The sequence below is a fragment of the Centruroides vittatus genome, unplaced genomic scaffold (assembly GCF_030686945.1).
Source record: "Centruroides vittatus isolate TY-2023 unplaced genomic scaffold, ASM3068694v2 contig_1168, whole genome shotgun sequence".
Lineage (NCBI taxonomy): Eukaryota > Metazoa > Arthropoda > Arachnida > Scorpiones > Buthidae > Centruroides > Centruroides vittatus.
The window spans coordinates 2,568,086-2,591,363 of record NW_027120749.1 but is presented as its reverse complement, the minus strand read 5'-3'; the positions used below and the strand labels follow the sequence as shown (position 1 = coordinate 2,591,363).

Genomic DNA, 23,278 nt, shown 5'->3' with positions numbered 1-23,278 from the left:
TGTTTTTTAAATTTTATACTTCTTTTTACAGTATTAGAAGAGATCACATTAAATTGGGATGAAATCACTAGTTAAAAATTTGAATAAAAATCTCTTAAAATTCATATAACTAAAATTATATAATCATAGAATTATCTATATTTATTTTAATAATTAAAAGAGATATTTGCAAACTTTAAATAAAAAATACAATTGGATTAAAGTTATTTATAAAATTTTCATTTTCTAAACCAATTTAAATATAAATTTATTTGAATGCAGATATACAACATAATAAATAAATATATATGAAAACGTAAGGGAATAAAAGAGAATTTTAAATTTGAAACTAAGTAAATTACAAGTTATAACACGATTTTCAATATATATAAATCGTTTTTTCAATAAAATCAATTGATTTTATGAACATTTTTCAAAAGAAAAAACATTAAATATATTTATATGTATTTATCAATTTATTTTGAATATATTCTATTGTATTCAGAACTCACATTAAAATGATTGATCGATTTTCATGTTATAGAAAAGAGAATTACTTTTGTTAAATAAATAATGGAAGATATCAAATTCAGAAATTTAAATCTTAAATTATATCATTTGATTAATGGAAATGTTATCAATATCATTTGCAGTTTCTGATATACACTAATATTGTACGTAATAATTTGTATTTCATATGCGCATAATTCAAATTTTTTCTAATAGAGTTTACTCAAAATTCTTACTTTTAACTATTTATAACATCTAAATACATATACAATTTTAAATCTCTTCTACTAAATGCATTTCTATGTTTTTCAAACAATTTGGCAGAATTTCAGTCCTTCCTTCACGAAGCTTTTTTAAATAGGCTCAATCAAGCTCAAAATTACTCAATTATCCTATCAAAAATTGATGAAATCGCGGTATTCTTCAATTTTTCTAAATTTCAACTCCTACTTTTTTCATCTGCATTCAAAACGTATTGGTTAAATTTAAATATCTAATACTTAGAATTTCTATAAATTATAGTTTTAAAAAAATAAATATATATATATATATATATAAAGAGTTAAAAAGCATTCTATTATATAATTTTCACATTCTATTATTCATTGTTTTATATACAAATTTTTGTAAATAGAAATAAAAATTATACCTTAATTTTTAATAGACTACATATGAATTTTTAAATTTATTTTTTAAAACTTGAGAAAAAAAGGAAAATAATAAAGTTGGTTTGCATTTGGGAATACAAATAAATTGATTTAAAAATATATTAAATTAATCCTCAAATATATCTATTATATATGCAATTTGACGAAAAAAAGAGAAAATAATTCAATAAAAAAAAAATAGTCTGTCTCGATAAAATTTACACAGTGTGAAAATCCGCTATGATAAAATTCAACACGGACCTTTCTAACTCAATTTATACTGATTTTAATAAATTAAGCTACTTTTAAGTCACTAGGCTGCTATTCAAATACAACATGACTGACCTGAATATCTAATGATCTGTCAGCATAATGTTTACAACTGCACCACCTGCTTTGCAAGCAAGTACTTGTGACTCGATGTGAAATGATTTCTATCCTCTGCCTATTTAAAGCCATGATTAACGAACGGTCCTTATTCGAAGTAACTTTAGTTACAAAGTATTCAACATATGCATCTCAATCTATATGTGTCACTTTATATGTAAGCATCACGCTTAGAAATAAAATGTGAACTTTTTAATTTTGATTATATGTCTCCTAGCATGGTCTACACACCTCCTGATGTTGAACATAAAAGTAGCATGTTTACCTTAGCAAGGAGAGGGTACCTTTTACTACTTGAGCACGACTCTTAATATGAAAAATGTGTCTTTTGATATTTGAAACATTCTGGTTAATAATGAACAAATAGCTCTACATATGAGTCTCTTGATATAGAATGTGGGCTTCTTAATATGTAAGCGTGTGTCTCTACTTATGCAAAAAACAGTAAAATATTATTTACAAACAGTAAGATGGTTGTACAAACTCAATGACGCGTCATTAGTTTTCGTTTCAAGAATTTTGTTGCATCACCCCATTTGTCTACTAAAAATACAGTAGAATGTTATTGGCCTTCCTTATAATTGGGATGCAATAGGTCTGCCTTATAATTATTTTTATTTCATTACAGAAAATTGTTGTTTGTTAAAACAAATAGAATAGAATTATTTTTTAAATCTCGCATCAAGGTCTTCATGAATAAATAATTTAATTGTTAAAATTAGCAATTAAACATCATTATAATCCAAACAATGTTTAAAAGTAATTACTACAAAATATTATACACTTTTTACATTTTGAAAAATATTTTGATTTTCTTTGAAAATATTTTAATTATTATTTACTTTAAAAAATTTTTCAAAAGACAAAAATAATAATAAGATTTCAATATATTTTGTATATTTTACATATTTATACAATATTATACAAAACTTCCTAATGTAATAACTAAAATATAAATTTATAATTTACATTTTTTCCAGAAATTTTATATGTATTACGCTTACATGTTTTGTATATAACCTACTATTACTTTATTTTAAGTATTTAAATATATTTTCATATTTTACTTTCTGGTAAAATAAAATATTAAAATTATTATTTTTCAAAAATTCATGTTCTACGTAATTAATATAATTTTCAAAAAGAATTTCCTGGTAATATATATGTATTTATTTTTTTTAAACAAAGATATGATATTATAATGTAAAATTTTCAAAAATCTGATCTTTATTTCTTTTGTCAACACCAAGAACATTATTTAAATTAAGCATTTTTAGAAGCAAATACCCAAAATGAAATTCATTAACATAAATAGCAGATGATCACATGGCTGATGTAGCACAAGCTCGTTTCCTTAATGTGAAAGAATAGTAACTATCCCGAATACCGTCGTTGCCTAACAGTGAAAATCAGAATGGTCGATTATGTTTGCAAATTACAAAGCAAACTATGCGTAATGGAGGCATCTAACAACATACAGTACGCATTACAGTACATTCTCCTTTCTACTCAGTAGTTCATTCACTGAATAAAATGATTATATAGAAAGAAATTCGTAAATAAAGCGTCTTTTTCTTACTACATTATCAGTTTATTCTATTGTTTTAACTTTTTTTTACAGCAAATACTTTACTCCTATTGATTTGTATTATAAATGATATTGTAGTTTTACTTTCTTGCTACCTTACAAATAAAAGCTACGTATCTAACAGTTAACAGTATTTTTTTTGTAAGGTACAGTACATGTTTATATATCAAGTAAGATGATAAGTACTTTATATATCCTATATTTAACACAAATTATGAGCTACGGAAATAACTATAATGGAGATATCTTGCAACATATAGTACGCATTATAGTACATTCACCGTTACACACAGTGCTTCATTCATCGAATAGAATGGTCACATCGAGAAAAAATCGTAAATAAAGCGCAATTTTTTTATTGTATCATCAGTATCAGCTTTATTTCTATTGTCTCAGCATATTCTACAACAAACTCTCTTACTGATCATTTATATTATAAATAATATTGATGTTTTTGTCTCTAGTCATTTGTATATAAAAGGAAAACTGTGTACTCTATTTGACTATATTTTTACATACTGCTGCTATTTATATATAAATAAGATGAAAAGTATTGTATATCCTACATTTAATATACATAATATATGAATATAGCTGTAAGCAGTTATCTTGGAATATACACTATGCATTTTAATGTTTCTTCCCTTATATAGAATGCCATATTCATTGAATAAAATGATTATATAGGGAGAAAATTGTAAATAAAGTGCTGTTTTTTCTACGCTGTTAGATTTTTTTCTATTTTTTCAACTATTTTTTAGAACAAATACTTCACTCTTACGAGTATTATCATTTATATTGTAAATGATACTGATGTTTGCTTTTATCTACAAATAAAAGAATTTTGTAATCAATTATATTATTATATTTTATATACAGCATATTTTTTAAAAGTTAAATTATCATTTAAAAATGTTTATATAATTTAAATAAAAAAAATAAAGAAATTTAAACATTTTAATTTCATTAAGTCTTTTTTCAAACTTTTAAGTCTATTAAAAAAAATTATTTAAAATTTCGAACTTATTGTATTAAGAGATATATTATAAGTAATAGCCAAGTTTTAATTTAATTGATTTATTTTAATAATAAAAAAAGAAATATATTACTGTTTAAAATTTATTATTCTGATTATTTTATTCGATTAAATTTATAACCATTAAAAAAATTTTTAGCGCTTATATAAATTGATATAATTTAACATTTTTAAAAGTATTTAAAATTCAATTACGTAGTAATTTATATAACTTTCTAGGTATGAAATATTTATAATTAATACATTCATTATATAACATAAACTTTTTAAATTAAATTAATGAATTAAGTTTCAAGTTTATAGTAATGAAATCTTCGTATTTTAATTTATGTAACGCAGGGTTAACCTTTGGACTAAATCAACGTTAAGACAGGTCAAGGTAACTAAAAAGAGGAAAGAAGAATAAAATAATTACTAAAATTCATTACTTTAATCCTATTTTTTCTTTTTATTGACACAGTATTCGCGTATTGAAAAATCGTGACATTAACCAGAAGTACAGTTCGAAATCCCTAGAGATTGCGACCCACCAGTTAGAAAACCTTCCAATTAATCGAAAGTTAAAGTCAAAATTTAAACAGTTAAAATTAATTCCTATTCGTTGCTTTTATTTAGTTCTTTTCAAGAATTGAAGCGTGCATTATCTATATTTGGAATTGAATATACCATTATTGAACGTAATCTGTTCGTAAAAATACTCAAACGAACTTACATAAACGCATCAACATAATGTTTGCATTAAAAATCAATTTTTGTGGATCAATAAAACTTTGTTTTATAAAATATCTGTGTATATTAATTTTTCTAATGGATAAATTAAAGTCAAGACTTTTTCATTTTCTTTGGATTTTACGTTTAACTCCAAATATCTAAGTTCAATGCGTTAATCTTTTCTAATCCTAAATTTATTTTTATGCCAGTTTTATGAGACGTGTAGTTATTGATTCTAAAATATGGCATTTTCTTTTTTTAAATTAGATTCTAAAATATTTTAAAGTTAATTCAAAAATACTAATTTTTTAAAACACGAAATATCAGAAATAAAGATTTTTTGAAACCAAAAAAAAAATTTCAATTTTCGAAATATTTTTTTTTACAGTTTTATAAATGCAAAATGCACTTTGTCAATAAAATTCATTTCCATCTTCCACTTGCATTTATGTATATATAAGCTATATATAATATGCTCTATCTTACTCCAAATATCAAATCAGACGAAAAACCTTCAAGTTCAAGCATATTTTAAAGTATATAACAAAAAAAAAGTACTCAAAGAGGATATTTTTTAAGGAGATCAATAATATGAATAAAGTTCAAGCATATTAAAGGAGAGTTCACTTATTGATCTGGGGGGTGAGTTTCACTTTATTCAATATTTTAAGCACAACTGATGTATCCTTTTAAAATATCCTTGGTTCAATTGATTCGAAATCAATATCCTGCAATCGTACTGATCTTTCTTAGCGATTATTTGATAAATGATTTTCTACTTGTATTAATCGCTTAATTTTCGCTATAGTAGAAGCTTACCTCCTCGTAATGGAAGTGTCCATAACGGTCATTTTGTCAATCGTTACCATAGTAACAATACAATTCGGACACGCAACGTAACGTTTAGTTAATTCTTGCAGAATAAAAATAGACGAAGCGTAAAAATTTAATCGAAGCGAATATTTTTGTATCATTGGTTTAAGCAAGTTACAAATTTTCGCTATTGTACAATTAACCCTACAGCTAGTTTAAATATATTATATAATATATATTAATATCTTTAAATAATATAAATAAATATTGTGTATATATATATATATATATATATATATATATATAAAGATAGCATCAACTTGCACATAAAGGATTTCAGATATTCTTGAAAAAACAAAAACGAAGAACTATTTATATAACATTCAATTTAAATTATAGATTAAATTTTAGCATAGAATATGAGTAATACAAAATAAGTAAATTATTTTTAAATCACGTTTTCATATTTTATAAGTAGAAAATAAAATAAAATAAAATAATAAAATTCTCAAAATGCCTTCAGTTAAAATTTATGTAACATTAAATAGATTTTTTTTTCTTTTTATTATTATTATTATTACGAATTATTTAGTTTTGAAATAAAAATTTATTTATTATTTACTAAAATTAGAAAGGAATAGATAGCGTAATTAGATTTTTTATTTACTTTGATTATTTTAAGTTTTATTATGATTTAAATTTTATAATTTAATAAGTTTTTGTTGGATTTTATAAAATTTATTCTACTTTAATATTTATTTTTTGTATTAGGTTTAGTTATGGAAAAATATATAAATATATAAATCAATTATTTATGTATGGTCGTCAATTAGAAAAAAAATCTAAAAAATTTTTCGTTAATAGCGAAATATTTTTAATTAATGCTAAAAGATAAAATGAAGTTTTATTGTGACTAATAAAATAAAATATAGAACTAAATTAGTAGTAGTGTAAAGTTTTAAACCATCATCGTACATATTCTAGACGTAAAAGTGATATGAAAGTAGTTTTTTCATCTATCCAATTTCATAAAAAAATATGAGTTTTTATTCTTATTATAGCTTCGAAAAGAGGGGGGAATCATTTATAATAGGAATTCCATTCTAATGTACATTTAAGAAAACCTACAGATTATTCACACAAAAATATCTTAAAGTTATGCTGTTAATATTAAACTTTTCAACCTTCTTTCTTCTTTTTTTTGGCATTTATTAATTAAGCATGAACTAAGAATTATATTAAAATATTTTACTTATAAAGAAATACTAGATTTAAAGCCTATCTACCTATAAACATCATAAATATCTGTAAAGAACTTATATTTATACGAAGCAATGTGAAACATGTTATAGAGCATCTTGCAGATTATTTTCTAACAGTTTTATGTTTGACAGAACTCTGATATGATGAAACCTTTATACTAATAAATCCAAAAATGTAATAAATAAAGTTCAAGCTATTCACTACTTTCTAAATATGTTTTGCAATGCTTAAAACATACTTCAACTGAAAATATTGATGATACACATGTAGAAGAAAAAATTTAAATTTTCATTATATGCATGCTTTTATCATATTATTGAATGTTCTCCATATAACTGTTTTCCATTCAATTTAGATGGAAACTTCAGAAGGATCGATAAGAACTGTCCATAGATAGAACTTTATAGACTGAACAGTTTATACTAGGGAACAATCTTTGAACGGTAGTACATTAAAAAAAAACAGTTTAAAAAATATGAAAATATCTCAAATTGACAATTTTATTTCAATATAACATCTTTAAATATCTGTATTTTAGAAATATGAATTCCCAAATGTAAGAAATGTGATTATAATAAAAATCTCGCAGAGTTAATTCTTTAATTTTTTTATTTTTTCAATATTTTTTAAAGAAAATTGCAAAATATAAAATAAATATTTTTATTATTTTATTTTCTATTTTTAAAATGACTTTTTTCTCTATAGATAACAATATAACGTTATATGTTTCGTTCTCAAAAATAGTACTTTCATCAATAATTTACTTTACAACTGGAAACAATAGTCACGCAAGGTTAAAGCTATTAATAATATATTTGATAATAGTTTTTCTTTTTTTTATTTACATAAAATAGATATTTTGGGGTTTGAATAGTTATAAAACTTTTAATAGATTTCACGATAAAATTTAATTATTTCTTCATAAGATTAATGTTACAAGAAAGATAATTACAAAGGTATTAAAATAATTATTTATATTGTTTTGTTAACTATTTAAAATAGTTTTGATAAACTTTATTTAACATGAAAATATATAATAGTTGAAAGAAATTATAAATAAATAAGGATTACAAGCAAAAGTTAAATTGATAATTGTATTGATAAAATACATAAAGATAGAAAAAAAACTGGACTGCGTGACTATCAATTGTGATATTTTTTTAATTTATATAAGCGAAATTTCGTGTTACAGGGTGATTGTTTCTTTTACTACCATATATCAATACATTGGTCTAGTAACCATACTCTCTGAGAAATTTTCTAAAAAACAAATATCTATCAAGATAGACAAGCTTAAGGACAGAATACGAAGTTTCAAATCTATATGTATATATATATATATATTTTTTAAATTTCAACTTTATGGAGAGAAACGTAGGAAAAACATATTTTTGAATTGAGGATATTGGAGTAGGAATATAAGAGATATTTTATTTTAAATGAAACTACTATTATCTGCTACAATCCCTGAGAATTTCAACTCACTACAAAAAATTTGCGATTGACAGATTAACAAACAAATAAAAAACAATAGCAATTTTAAAAACAGACTTTAAAAATAAGTTATATACATTTAATATGTTTTAATAATATTTTCAGAATAATCTTTCAAGCATTTTATTTTATTTTAGCTTTTTTATATACAGAATGATTTCAAATTTTAAATTATACGTATGATGACCGGATGCGATTAAACCTACAGCTCTGGGGGATCCGGGATCGAATCCGGACGAGTAAATCTAGAAATCTTTTATGTGTCTAAAATATGTCGGGCCCTCGCTTTCACCATCCGGCTGATTCATTGCGGGCCTGGCCAAACCCATGATGGGTATGGTTAAAAAGGTGCTCTTCGTACCCACAGGACAGTCAAAAATAAAAAATAAATAAATAAAAACGCTACAAATATTATTTAAAAACTGCATTTAAGTTATTTTAAATAATGTATGAATTAAATATTTGTATTATAAAATAATAATAATAAATTACTTTATATTTTAGAAAAATTAGGCAGAAAACATTTAATTAATTTATCGTGAAAATATAAATGAATTACAACATAAAACTGAGAATAGATAAAAATATACTTTTAAAAGCAAAAATTACATTAAATATAATTAATTTCCTAAAAGTATCAATGTAAACTATTTATAGAATTTAATAAATATATTATATTCAATTTAAATATAATAAAATTTGACTTTGGCATAAATTAAATATGTTCTATTTGATACTATATATTTGAAATCTTTACATCTACATTCCATTAAGGTTTGACACGAGAAAACTGTTAACAGTATTTGGAAGAAAAGTAAAGCGAATGAATTTCTTCTTTGAAAATCAGTTCTTTACTTCCTTAAATACTCAAACCAAACACATTTTCGCTATTTTTTCAAGCAATTTCTTCAGAAAATAAAAAGAGAAAAAACTCGTTAATTCTTCACTTGATCAAAAAAAACCGTTTCTTCGTTGATTAAATGGCAGAGATTGAAAATATGAGAAGTGAAAATAAAATACAAAATTTTCATTTACCACAAGTAAATGATATGAAAGTAAAGTAGAACAATTTTCTACTTAATGAATAAAAATAAAAATAAAGTTGATAAGTAAAATCTATTTGCAAAAATCTATTTGTGAAAACAATACTTTAATTTGCATCCTTTAAACGTTTATATGTCGAAGAATTCATTATTTAAACATATGAATCTAATATAAATGAAAATTTGAAATGCATTGCACAGCATGTTTTCGATACTGATTCCCATTAACTATAATAAATTTTATTAAAGTGACAATTCGAGACAGGCGTGTGGTTTTAAAATTCAAAATTATCCATTAATAGAAATCCCTTAAAAGTCTAAATAGCACGCTAGATATCTTATAATGAAAGATCAATATCAAGTCGAGAAATGAAGACCACAGCAGTTAATTCGTTAAATTGATAACGGTACATTGTGTATATTGCTAAAAGAGTAGTTTAAAATATTAAATAGAATATAAAATTTTTAAGATTTCATTTTAAAAAGTCTATATTAATTAAAAAGAATATTTGAGATATTAAAATATTTATTTCTTTCAAAAAAGCAATTAATTTTTTTTTCGGATAACAAATTCCTTCTGTGATCATTTGGAATTTTTAAATGTATTTTTCTATAAATTTTGTTAGGTATATTTCAGAATTTAATTATGAAATGGTTTTCTTATAATATATGCAATTCTGAAGAGATGCTTTCAGAATTGCATAAAGCAGAAAAGATGATATAAACTCTTTTAAGTTTTATACGAAAATATTAATAAGTTAACAATATATAAACAACACAAAAGTTTACTGTTTATTAAATTATTTTTAATTAATTTAAGTTTACCGTTCGTATGATCTGAGTTTATCACTCTATAAATTAAACAATTACAAGTCGAGTAAACCATCTATATCCTATTAAAAGTATCTAAATATCATTCTTTATTTGGACGTTTTCAGTCAGAGTAAAGAATAATATCCACATTCACAATAAATTGTTAACGTTTTCGATACATTTAAATTCGTTTTACAACAAACTAAGAAAAAGTGAAAAACGCTTAAAACTTGCCAAGCCATTCTTTATCTACAGTTCTTTTTGGATTCGTGGCACTGTTTGTAACTTTTATCTATCGAAAATTCGCATCACCCCCTGGCAAAATACATATAACCTAGCATCAGTATCATAGACTTATTATTTGGAATTCATATCGATTTACGAGGATTAAGAATTCTACATTCCTACCGCTATTTCGAAAGAAGGAATGAAAATTTACCTTCGAAAACTTTCGGTTGTTACGGCAACTATTCACCAAAAATCTTATCTACGGTGTCAGATAGTGAATGACATAAAAATCGTGTTAGACATACAATTTTCAAAACAACAAGATAAGAGAATTAATGTCATGATCAAGTTAATCTCTATTTCGAATAAAATGATATAGACGTATATGATTTGATTTATTTTGTTATGAGATTTTTTTTATTTTTTATTTTTTTGAAAAGCATAAGATTATTATATTAAAGACAAGTAATATAATAGGCCTTTAAATGTCAGAAATTGATGTATTGATTATCCCTTTACATGTCATATCATCATTTTACAAAAGATGGAATAATATAATGTTTACTTAGCTTGTAGATAAATAACATTATTAATAAATCTACAAAAATTTTAAAGATTGTACAGATTTAACCAATATTTTTTGAGTTTTATGTATTTCATGCCGTAACATTGTATTATAAATATATTTTTAATATTTTATTGGATTGTTTAAATAAGTTTAATGATCTTCATATCTTTTATTTTAAAATTATTTTTAGATTACGATTAAAAATTAGAGATAAGATTTAAAATATTGAAAGTAACGTTGGAATTTCTGGAATTATTATATTCATTCCGATTAATTTTCTCTTCAATATATTTTATTTCAGAATCTAAGGAATACAATACAAAAAATAAAAAACTGGTTAGCAGCGTTAATAACAGTATTAAGATCTATTGGCTTTTATATGGTGTTATTTCAGGAATCTCCAGAAGTTTTGGCTTATGTTAGAAGCATTACTTATGGTAATTTAATAACAAGAAAACATAAACATCATAAAAACAGAAATAGTTCACAGGTGGTATGAACATACCGTGCTGCAGACCAGCCATTTTTGATTTATAGTTCTTTTCAGCCTAGAAAAGAGTGATAATGCAGAGTTTAAACAAATTCGTATTTAAGTGAAAGAATAAAAAACAATCTATTCAGTGAGAAAGCAACTTTTGTAAATCTTGGGCGTATATTCTATCACATTATTTATTTAAGTATAATAATTTTAAGGAGACTAGAAAAGAATTAGGAATAAAGTATATACTCATACAAAAGTTTTCAGTTAATGTTTGCGAACGATGTTTCTTTAACAGTTATGTAATGTATTTATAACAAATTAATTAAATTTATTGACAATTAAATAAGTAGGAATATCGTTTTTAACTTATTGTCGGATTCTCTTTGTAACTTCTTTGTCCTAAGGATCATTTTCGACCAATAAGGAATAAGGATTGATATTTTTTATACTTCTATTTTAACAAGTGTATTATTACTAAAATAATTAAATCTTAAATTACTAACAGAATACATACAGGCCTATATACATAAGCAAGAATTATGTAAGTAATATTTAATGTTTCCGTATAAAAATCTATTACCGTCTAGGTTTAATGTAATCTCATAAGAAACAAATTTAATATTTAGATACAAAAGACTCGATATTTAAACCATAACATAATTTTTAAGTCAGTAAATTATAGTCTTTATTCTAAAGTTAACATGAAGTTATATATAAAAAAAAATTCTTGTTAGATGAATTATTAACATACCGGTAATTAATAATATCAGGACGAAAAAATATCCACAGAGTTACTTAAAATACATGAATATAAAAAACATTTTCATATTTTTAGTATTTTTCTCAAGTATCAGAATAACCATATAAATTCTTTATTAGAAAAAATAATATTAAATTTAAATAAAATTTTATAAATAATAAAGTGCAAATATAAGCTAAAAATAAACAATAATAATATGTAATTATCCTCACATCTTCAGTTAAAAGTAAATAAAATCGCTTATTTATTTTTCACTAATAATTTAATATACTGTTAAAATATCAATTCTAAATAAGTATATTTAATACTTAATGCAAAAAGAAATAAATAAAAATAAATGAAATATTTAACTTTACGTTTAAGCAGCTAAGAAAACAAAACTAATGAAAAGCAGTGCAATATCTAATATGAAGATAAAGCAAATATTGAAATTCTTTCATGTATAAGACATATGTTTTTTAAAATATTTATAAAAATCAAATTATGAGCATTACAAAAATGTCACTTAGCAAAGAAGCTTTACATTTTTGACAAACTGTCCTTTACAATTTTATATAAATCTTTTAAATATGAATATATTTTAAAATATTTATTTCTTTATAAACTTTACACTCATTAAAATTATTAAATATAATAATTTTTCTTAAACTACCTAATTAAAAAAATAAAAATAAGGATCTTAGGTGATAAAAATAATATATATATTTACTTAAAATAAAACTTTGTATAAATTATTTTAGATAAATAAAAATATAAATTTTGTTATAAATATATTTATATTATAAATAATATTTTTTTAGAAGATAAAATATATTATATACAAGTTACTTTAACAAACAAAAATAAAATTTTTTAAACAAGTTCTTAAAATAAATACTTATTTTTATTTATAAAAACAAATAAATGATATAAATTTGTTTATAAAAAATAAATAACTTAATAAGATATTTTAAATTTTTAAAATTAATATTTTATTAATGTAAGAAAAATTTATATATAAATTTTTCTTGAGAGTTCAACTATATTAAAATTTATTAGCTTAAAATATATAATAGATAATGTAAGAGATACGATAACAAAAATAAATAGATGAAGAGTCGAATGATAAATTCAAGATATGAATTCATTTCACAATTTTTTTTTAATAAAATATTTTAAATATTTGATATTTAAAAAACTAAAGAGTCATCTTGGTGCTCTAATAAAATTATTGGAATAAAATTTCACGGTTTGTGACCTCCAATGTACAGCTGTAAACACCACCTGTTCTTACCTAAACATAAATGCTTAATGTTATTTTTATCATACAGAAGAGGAAAAGTTACTAAAATATATAAAACATCGCATCAACAACACCACTGTACAATATTATCAATAGTTTCTACTCCGCCGGGTAAATATGTTTAGTTAATGATGATAAAACCTATCGAGGTGATTCATTATTCATACTTTATTAACGTAAAATATGCTTAAAACCACATTTTTTACATTCATTATTATCTTTACATTTACGTATGGGTATTCAATGTTGAAGAATATGCATTCAAGTTTATCGCATAAATATAATGTTAATAAGAAACTTGATTTATAGTTAAAATACAAAAGAACATTAAATATATTTTAGCGGTATATTTTAATTATTTTTCAAAATTTTAAAAGAAATTCTTGAAATATTTATCTTAAAAAGAGGAACGAAAAAAAAAGGAGAAAGGATATAAGAAAGTAAAAGATGCCAAGGCAATGTCATAATGTTGTCTGGTTTGATACACATAAAGAAAAGATATAATATCATATTTGGCATCAAAATAAAGATTTCGACTCCATAATTACTCTACAAAACTATTTTAGTGACAAAAAGTGAACCAAGGCAAACATTCTAAGCTTTTGCCAACAAAAGAAAATTACTTCTATCTTCAAAGTTTCATATTTTAAAGTAGAATAGGGAATAAGTCGGCAAAATATAAATTTATGTCGTTAATGGCATAATAAAAAAAAAAGAGTTTTTCTATGTAATTTTAAATCTTATTAAATTTTATTTAAAAGTCTTTTTACGGATATTAATAAAAATGTCCATCAAATAATTTAAGATTTTAAACCCTTTCATTACTAAAAAAATTCTACTTTCATAAGATTTAAAGATGATAAAAATATATAAAAAAATAAGGATTAGTTAAACTTTAAATGTAATGCCATTTTTATAATAAAAATTTTAAGTTTTTTAAATAGAAAAAAGTCGCGTAAATTGAAAGGATAACCATTTTTTAGTATTAGTCAATGGTTTATTTATTCAATTGTTTATTCAAAAAAATTCCCATTGTTTAAAGAATTTTGTTTTTTACTTTTAATTTAGTCTTTATAAACAAAATACTAATTTAAAAGAAGTAAAAAGATATAAATATATTTTACTATATAGAAATATTTTAAAACCTCAAAAGATTGTGATGAATGTTAAAATTATTAAGGAGTAAAGGCGTGTCTCTATTATACAATATTTTATTGTAAGAAATAACATAACCCATTAAAAAAATCTTATAGAAGTATACATTAACTATTGTTGTTCGTCATTATTGTAGATAAGTATCCGTTTTCATTGTTCCTCTACTGAAATTCTTCAACTTAATGATAGTAAATATGTCCTTGACTGATATACCACTTACAAATAAACATATTTTTAAAATTTTTTTTATTATAATAGTCATTATTAAAATATATCATTTATATTAGAAATAACAATTGATATTGCTGTAAAATCTTCATTTATAGGAACTAGATACGTTTACTTCCGATCGAAGAATTAAATAAGTAGATGTAGGTCATCCAATATATCTATGTATATATGTACTTGTACAAATTATATAGCACTATCTTTAGCTGTATCTTGTATTGTACGTGAAACAAGATCCGTAAAGGGAATTAAGTATTATCTTATACTTTTTATTAACTCACTCAGCAATTATTATATGAATGTAATTTAGCGATTACTCGATTTAAAATTATCATTTGATAAGTTATACAAATGAAATATTTCGATTAAATACTTAATATAACAATTTACGAGTGAGGAATTTTGTTAACGATCGATAAAATGTTTATGTTTAATACTCCTTCATAAATATATGTCTAATAATAATTTAGTTAAAGAGCTATTTTTAGGATCCGTATCTTCATGAAAATTTTAATTAGAAATATAAAATAAATGTCTATAAATTTCTATTAACTTTCTACAGTTGGAAAATGTAATCATTATCAAATTTTGAATTGATACTAAGATTCCTCGTTAATTGACGGTGAATGTGATTAATGTTTACGTCTTTTAATGACCGATTTTGTTAGGAAATAACTTTGTTATACGTATAAATCTGTGTAGATTTTGAGCTTTAAATGCGTAAAGTTATCTTAGAACTTACTTTTAAAATATTATCATCATCGTTATTAATTTTAGTCGTATGAAGGTTCTAAAAGATAATTAGATTATTGTAGTTAAAAGTAATTTTATATTTGTTTGAAAAATACTATTCAGCATGAAAACGTCGATAATATATAAATAATTAAGCTGTTATTGCTAATTTCATGCTGGAATACTAAAAATTTCATCTATGATTTCACTTTTGTAAAGGTATTAACGATAAATTAGAAACAAAATAAATATCAAAATTTGACATTTTTATAAAATATATTAATAATACAAATAAATAATTATTATTTCTATCTATTAAAGCTTCAAATTAGTATATATAAATTGTACTTCGCTCGAGTGATAAAACATCTGCTATAGATCACGTGGGGTCAAGAAAACCGCTTTCCTTAAAGCAATTTCATGTAAGGTACGAATCACGATTTACACTTGAAATAACCACGTTTATGCTGAAACGTGATATAAGAAAAAACCCTTCCTGTTTGTTTATTCGAATCCGCAAAAGTGCAATAAAATTCATAAAACAGCTTACGAAACTCAAACATTATTCTTCTTAACATAACGAATTTATAATTTAAAATATTATAAAAGTTGTTCAACTTAAATAGTTTTCAATTATTTTTTTCCAGTTTTAATCGATTTTAGTCTTCCTTCTCTTGAGTAACGATAGAATGAGTCATTAATTAAGAACACAATTCACAATTTTCGGGGATCGCGACTCACTGGTTGAGAAATTACTCTTTTATACAAATTTTTTTAAACAATTAATCATCGACGAAGCTTAAAACTTCACTATATCTTACATTGATACAAAATATAAAAGTTAATAACTCATCATCCGTTTATTTCTATAGTTATTATGTGTAAAAAGTTCATAAATTCAGTAAAAAGTTATGGCAACGGAAAAAATAATTAAAATTATTAAAGAACGTTCTGAGTTTAAATAATATTTCATAATATTTTAAATATACATGTTATTACCAGATGTGTAACTGCTGTTATACATTGTGAATGCATCATTAACAACCAACAATTGTTTTAATTTCAATTCTAACTTCAAAGTATACTTCCAATTTATTTAAAAAAAAAAGTAACTGTAATTATTATTAACCAATGATAAAGAAATAAATGTATAATTACGAAGGTAATATTCAAACGTTAAGTTTCACATTAATTATACCACAAGTTAAGTATTAGATGAATCATCTTTGTAATTGCATCAAAGCAATTAAAGAGTATAGATGATGATGTTGAAACGACAATGGAAAATAAGTTGAAAGTTTTGTTTTCCATACAGATTTTTCGACGTGGATGCGATTCGAAAAAATCTCACCAATTCGCCATTTAATGACAGTAGTCATGTTACTTTAGATTTATTTCATTTATTGATCTAAGAAAGCTGAGATGATACTTTTTGCTTCACTCCCACGCCACACACTGAGTTTGCGTAATCTTCTCTAGTATAACGCAAGCGCATTGATAACTACCGCAGTCCGTTTTCAAAAAAATCAAATAAAATAAGAAAAAAAAGAGTTAAAAATACAAGATACCGAAAAGCTAAAACAACGTACTGTACAACTTATCTAAAAATAAAAAGAGCCGACGTGTACAATATCTAATCTATTAGATATATTGAAATGTTTGTCGATTTGTCGGGATATTTGTTTGACAGAATTAAAAAGGGTGAACCGAATGTGAAAAGTATTGATGACATTTTTACCAACTGAAAAGAGCGGTTTTGATCTTGACAAAAAGCTACGTATTCTAATTTGGGATCTAGCGAAGGGAAAGTTATTTTTAGCAAGTTAAATTCTATTTTAAAAATAATTCAACTTACTCACCTAGAGGTAGAATTATTGACTAAACTTTGGTGCATTGTCAATCCCTTATGTACTTATTTTCCACCAGTCCAATATCTTGAGTGGACCTGTACGTGCAATTGAATTGTACTGTATGGCTCCTGTGCTCGTCGTGTAACCGCAAACAACAACAAAAAACTGTTAATATTGTCTCCTTAAAAGCTTCTCTAAATTCGCGATTAAAATAAGCATATATGACGGGATTAAGAGAAGAATTAAAGTATCCTATCCAAAAAAGTATATCTACAACAATGGGTGGACATGGGCAATCGTCACCACACATTGATATTGAAACGTACCATAAGAAGAAAGGGAGCCAACATAATATAAAACATCCCATGATGATTCCGAGAGTTTTTGCTGCTTTGTGTTCTCTTTTCATTTTGTTTATAGTTCTTTTTGTTGGTGTAGACTGACCACTCTCTGGATCTTCGGCATGAGAAGGTCGATGAGATGGAGGTTGAACGAGTTTTGTAGCAGAATTATCAGTGCTGTTACGTGCACCATTGTACCCTAAGTGAGGTGTCACTTGGGCTTTGAGCAACATCTTTTCTTGTCGAGTGGCTTCTCGATATATCCTCAAGTAAGTAAACAACATGATGAAGCAAGGGATCCAGAAAGAAATACTCGAAGAGATAATTGCGTAAGTTTTATTAACAACGAAATTACATTCGTGTGGATTACTTCTTAAATGGTTTAGATGATCTTCGGTAGTGTACCATCCCAGAAAGATTGGAATGAAAGATATAAGACCGGACGACACCCATACACAAGTTAGCATGATGGCCACCGTTCTTCCAGTGATTTTGGTTGGGTATTCCAAGGGCTTAATGATGGCATAATAACGATCCACGCTTATGCAACATAAGTGCATGATCGATGCGGTAGAGAAGAGTACATCGCAGGAATTCCAAAAGTCACATACGGTGGTGTTAAAAGGCCAATGGCCAAGTATTGCCATACTCGCGTTGAATGTCATGGCAAAAAGTGCAACTAGCATATCAGCAAATGCCAAAGATACGATAAAATAATTAGTAGTTATTCGAAGCTTATGATGTCTAAATACGCTAATGATCACTACCAAATTGCCAAATACGGCACAACAAACGATAAGACACATGGCGAAAGATTTGAAGACAACCTTGACTATTTCTTCCCAGTCATCAGTTTTGGCAGCAAGAGGTGGCTCGGGAGTGCCCATTCTAGCTACCGATTCGTTGTCTGTGGACTCTGTACTGAAAATTGTCTCGGTCATCTTCTCTGCAATAACATCGATAAAACTGACAACCCCGAACTACAACTTCCAAACGCAACTTTCCTTCGCCAACCCTCTGACGAACTGACGCGACGACACGTGACATCGACCGGCAGCCGCTGCGGCAGCCCGAGATTCTCGCGAGATCCGGTCGATTCCAAATGCTTGAAGGGAAAATGGGAGTGGGGAGGGAATATGAGTGCTGACGATTAAGGGGCAGACTCAAATAAATTAACAAAGGGTGCAACTTTCGTTTCTTACAGGAAGCTACGTAATTCGCCTCTCTCCTCCCACTTTTATCCACTTTTTTTCCCTCGTCTATTTAAAAAAAAACTCCAAGTTTGTTTTATGTCAGTTAAATTATGTTATTGCAGAAACTTTCATTTCCTCTTAAATTTTGAAGTTTTAAGTACCAAATAATTAATAAAAGGATATTAAAAAAGCGAATTTGCAGGAAATATTTCCTATGAAATCGGGCTATATTTCCTGGCAGAATTTTTAAAACCAAAACTATTAATTTCCTTTATTTCTCAATTTTAAATCAGGTCAACTATCCAGGCTTTAAAATAATATTATTTTAACAGAAACAACAAATAACTGTTTATATTATTAACTTTTATCCTATTATTAAAATTATGCAACTTTGTTTCGACCACGTTTATTTAATCATCGAGACAAAATAATTCTAAGAAATTTGAAAAATCATCAATTATTTTTATAAAAATATTTATTTTAAAATGACTTTAAAGTAATTTTACTAACAATGACAATAAATATATGGTTAAAAAACCAAAGTTAAGGAATACAACCTGAAGAACAATGACTTAGGGATAATTTATTTCTACTTGTAGGTAGATATTTATTTAGAAAAAGACAATTATTGTTATTTAGGAATAAGGAAAACATTTATTTATATTATATAAATATAAATTATTATCGTTTAGCGTAGAAATAATAATAATAATTTCAACATCATTCTTTAATTTGTAATTAAGAGAAATACAATTAGTGTAAAGAATATTATAATTTATAGCTTAAAATAAGAATTTTTTAAAATGTAATTATTATATATTATTTTGTTTCGGAAGAATTTTTAAACAGAAAGTATAGGATTTCCTATTAGATTATGAGTATTTCTATCTTGTTTTATATCCTTGAAGTAAAGAAAAGTCAAAAATTTTGATTCGGTTCGTATAAAAATATATATCTTATTTACTGTTTTGAACAATATTAAACTTTGATATATATAATTTAATATAAAATGCCAAGAAAACGTTACACGAATATTTTCGATTGTATTACATAAACTTTTATTAAATTTTATTAATAAAGGAATAAAATATTTGTATGAGAAAATATTATTAAGGTTAATTATAATTTAGTAGCGTATTTTAAAGGATAATGCGTTGATAAAAATATCAGTAATATTCATTAAATTAATGGAAGGCATGTTGGTTATTAAATAGGTTTATGTTTTAAAAATTCTATTAAATATTTGGTTTTAGACATCACTTCCATATATTTACATTTCTTCTGAAACATTTCCTAATTTGGTGACAACAGTGAGAGGTAGATAAAGCATAAGATAAAGCCTTAGAAGAATTAAATATTGATATATTAATTAACTGGTTAATTAACTTAACGTAGATTTAACTGAATTAAACATTACTAAAATCTTAACTTTTAAAAATTTTTTATTCACAAAATTCTTGGCAAGTTTCTGCTTTACAATCATTAAAATTAGAAAGAATTAGTAAAGTAGTATTGTTATCTAGATTAAGGGGTCAAGGGCTATCCGAAAACCACATACAATTGTATACAGTATTTAACGACAACACTTATTTTCCTTCTAAGAAAATAAATTATGAGTTACAATAGCTGAGAAGCATTAATAAATGAATGAAAGAATAAAAAAAAAACATTTTGTATATCCACTATTGAATATTTTACAATAATATAGATTTTTACTCATTATAGTAACGCTATATCTGTAAACAATATTTTTAATTAGTAAATGTAATAAAAAATAATGATAATAAAATTGAGTAATGTAAAAATGCTCTTAAAGATTATTTAATTGAAAATTTTAAAATTATAAATTGTATTTCACAATAAAATACTATAAATTACAATTTTGTAGAAATTGCATAATTATAGTTAAATTACATATTTAAAATGAAATATTTCATAATTTTATTAATTAAATTTTTTAAAATATCTAAATGGAAAAAAGATTGAAATTTTAAAAAAATAGTAATTAGTCTGATCAGCTAAAGGAATTAGACTAATGTTTTAATTTAATTTTAAATAAAAATATTTAAATAACATTTAAGAGATTATTTTTTCCCTTTTTCTTTCAATATTATTGGTACTATTCTCCTGAGGAGTTGTCTTTTCTGTACTACACAATGCCATTGAGGGAAGTAATAATTTCGGGTGTTCGGATACTAATTAAATAATTTTTTTTTTTTTAACTAATGACGATAAAAGTTGTAACTTTTACAATGTAAATATACTCAGAAGTGAATTTGGAATTTATATTAACATTTCAAAACATAGAAAGAAGTTATAGTAGAAAATCTTAAATTATCAAAATCATTCAAACATTAATCATCATTCAACATGCGTATAATAAATTATATTAAATTCCATTCATCGTACTAATTAATTAAATTAATATATGCAAAATCAACAATTTACAAATAATCTGGTGCATTTTGTTCACTTAATAATATTATATCTAAAAAAGGTGTCATTAATAACTAATAAAGTGGAATAAATATAGAAGAAAAATTTCTGTACACCCAAGAGATAAAATATAAAAATTTAATAAAATATATTACAAAAATTATTCATTGAAACGGTTTGTAATCCATAAATTTTTAATTGAAAAATCAATAAATTTAAATTTATTTCATTCATTTTTAATACAAGAGAGAGTTGTAAAGAGTAAAAAATGATTTGAATATTAATAATATTATTCATATATTTTATTTTTCATTAAAACAAATAAATTTTGGGAATTTCTTATAATTAATAAATTACAACAAGTTAAATTAGCTCATAAAAATTATTTTTTCATCGTAAATAATATATTAACACTTAAGACTTATCCAGTGATGCTATACGATAGTTATATATAATTCAATATTTTTATTATTAAAATATAAAATTTACTTCATTGAATATTTATAACCTATTTTATAGCCGATTTCAATTAGTTGAAAACATCATTATCGTTATTATTTAATGATATAGATATAATTTACAACATGTAGAAAAAAGATGTTTTGTATAAATTTTACTTGGGAACAGCGAGGTAATTTATAAATGATTAAGCACTGATAGAAAGCTTTCAAATTTAATACGGTTCGGAAGCTATATTCTGTATTTGGAAATTAATTTCACGCCAAGTGAAATTTCATCCAAAATTGGATCTTTCATCATTTTAAGCCATGTGACGTCGCCTTCTATCGTTGCAAATACCTATGAGCGCTGACGCAATTAATATCTTCCAACTACAGCAATTTATCTCACTTCTTAACGCTATGAAGAATATGTATGGATTTCTGGAATACCTTCACTTCATTTACCATGTTTATTATTATTAAAAAATTACGCAAAAAAAAATCATAAATTAAAAATTAATTCAATAATTAAGTATTAACTAATTTTTATTACATTATAAATATATTTTAAAGTATATATCAATACATTTTTTATTAACATTTATTATCAATTGAAATTAATTAAGCTTTATTTTTCTCATCTCGCCATCTGCCGGTAAAAATATTTTTTAAAAAAGAAATATATTTAATTAAAACAAAACAATTTTTATAATACATTAATAAAAGAGTTCAAGAATTTATAACTTATTCTTTTAAATAAAATTTAATTTATATCGATCGATATTATTTTTAATGTAATTATAAGTTAATATGCCAAATTTCTCCTGTAGAATTACATTAATTTATCTATCATTATAATTATATTTAATAATTTAGCTGAGTTGAGGTTTCAATGTTTAACTCTGATTTATTAGAATAAATACATTTAAAATTGCCATAAATATTAATAAAACATTAACACTTAATCCAATAATTTTACAATTATAACAAAAGATATAAATATATTTATTTTTTATTCTGTTTTCACTTAAATTTATTCAATTTTAAAATAATTAATTCACTTTTCAGGCAACAATTATTATTATTTGATACACAATGAAACATACGATCAGTCAAAGGTCATTTATCTAAAAAGTCCCCTTCTTAATGTTTTGTTTTGAAAAGAAAGAAAGAAAAAAAAGTTATCAGTGAACTTTTTGTTTGATTTTCTTTCTCTTTTTATTTTTCTACATCTTACAAAGTTTTACTTTTAAGTCTAGGTGTGATTGTTTTTAAAGTGATTAACTAGACTCATGAATAG

The 23,278-nt window shown here is 23.9% G+C and overlaps 1 protein-coding gene across 1 annotated transcript in view; it reads right to left on the bottom strand.

The window, feature by feature from the left end:
* The window catches only part of LOC136982094 (octopamine receptor beta-2R-like), a 56,558-nt gene extending 37,331 nt beyond the window's left edge, over positions 1–19,227 (bottom strand). The window contains exon 1 of the mRNA XM_067278521.1: positions 17,578–19,227. Within this exon, the coding sequence (XP_067134622.1) occupies positions 17,615–18,850 (1,236 nt within the window). The 5' untranslated portion in view covers positions 18,851–19,227 and the 3' untranslated portion in view covers positions 17,578–17,614. The remainder of the gene's footprint in view (positions 1–17,577) is intronic.
* Positions 19,228–23,278: the final 4,051 nt, after the last annotated feature.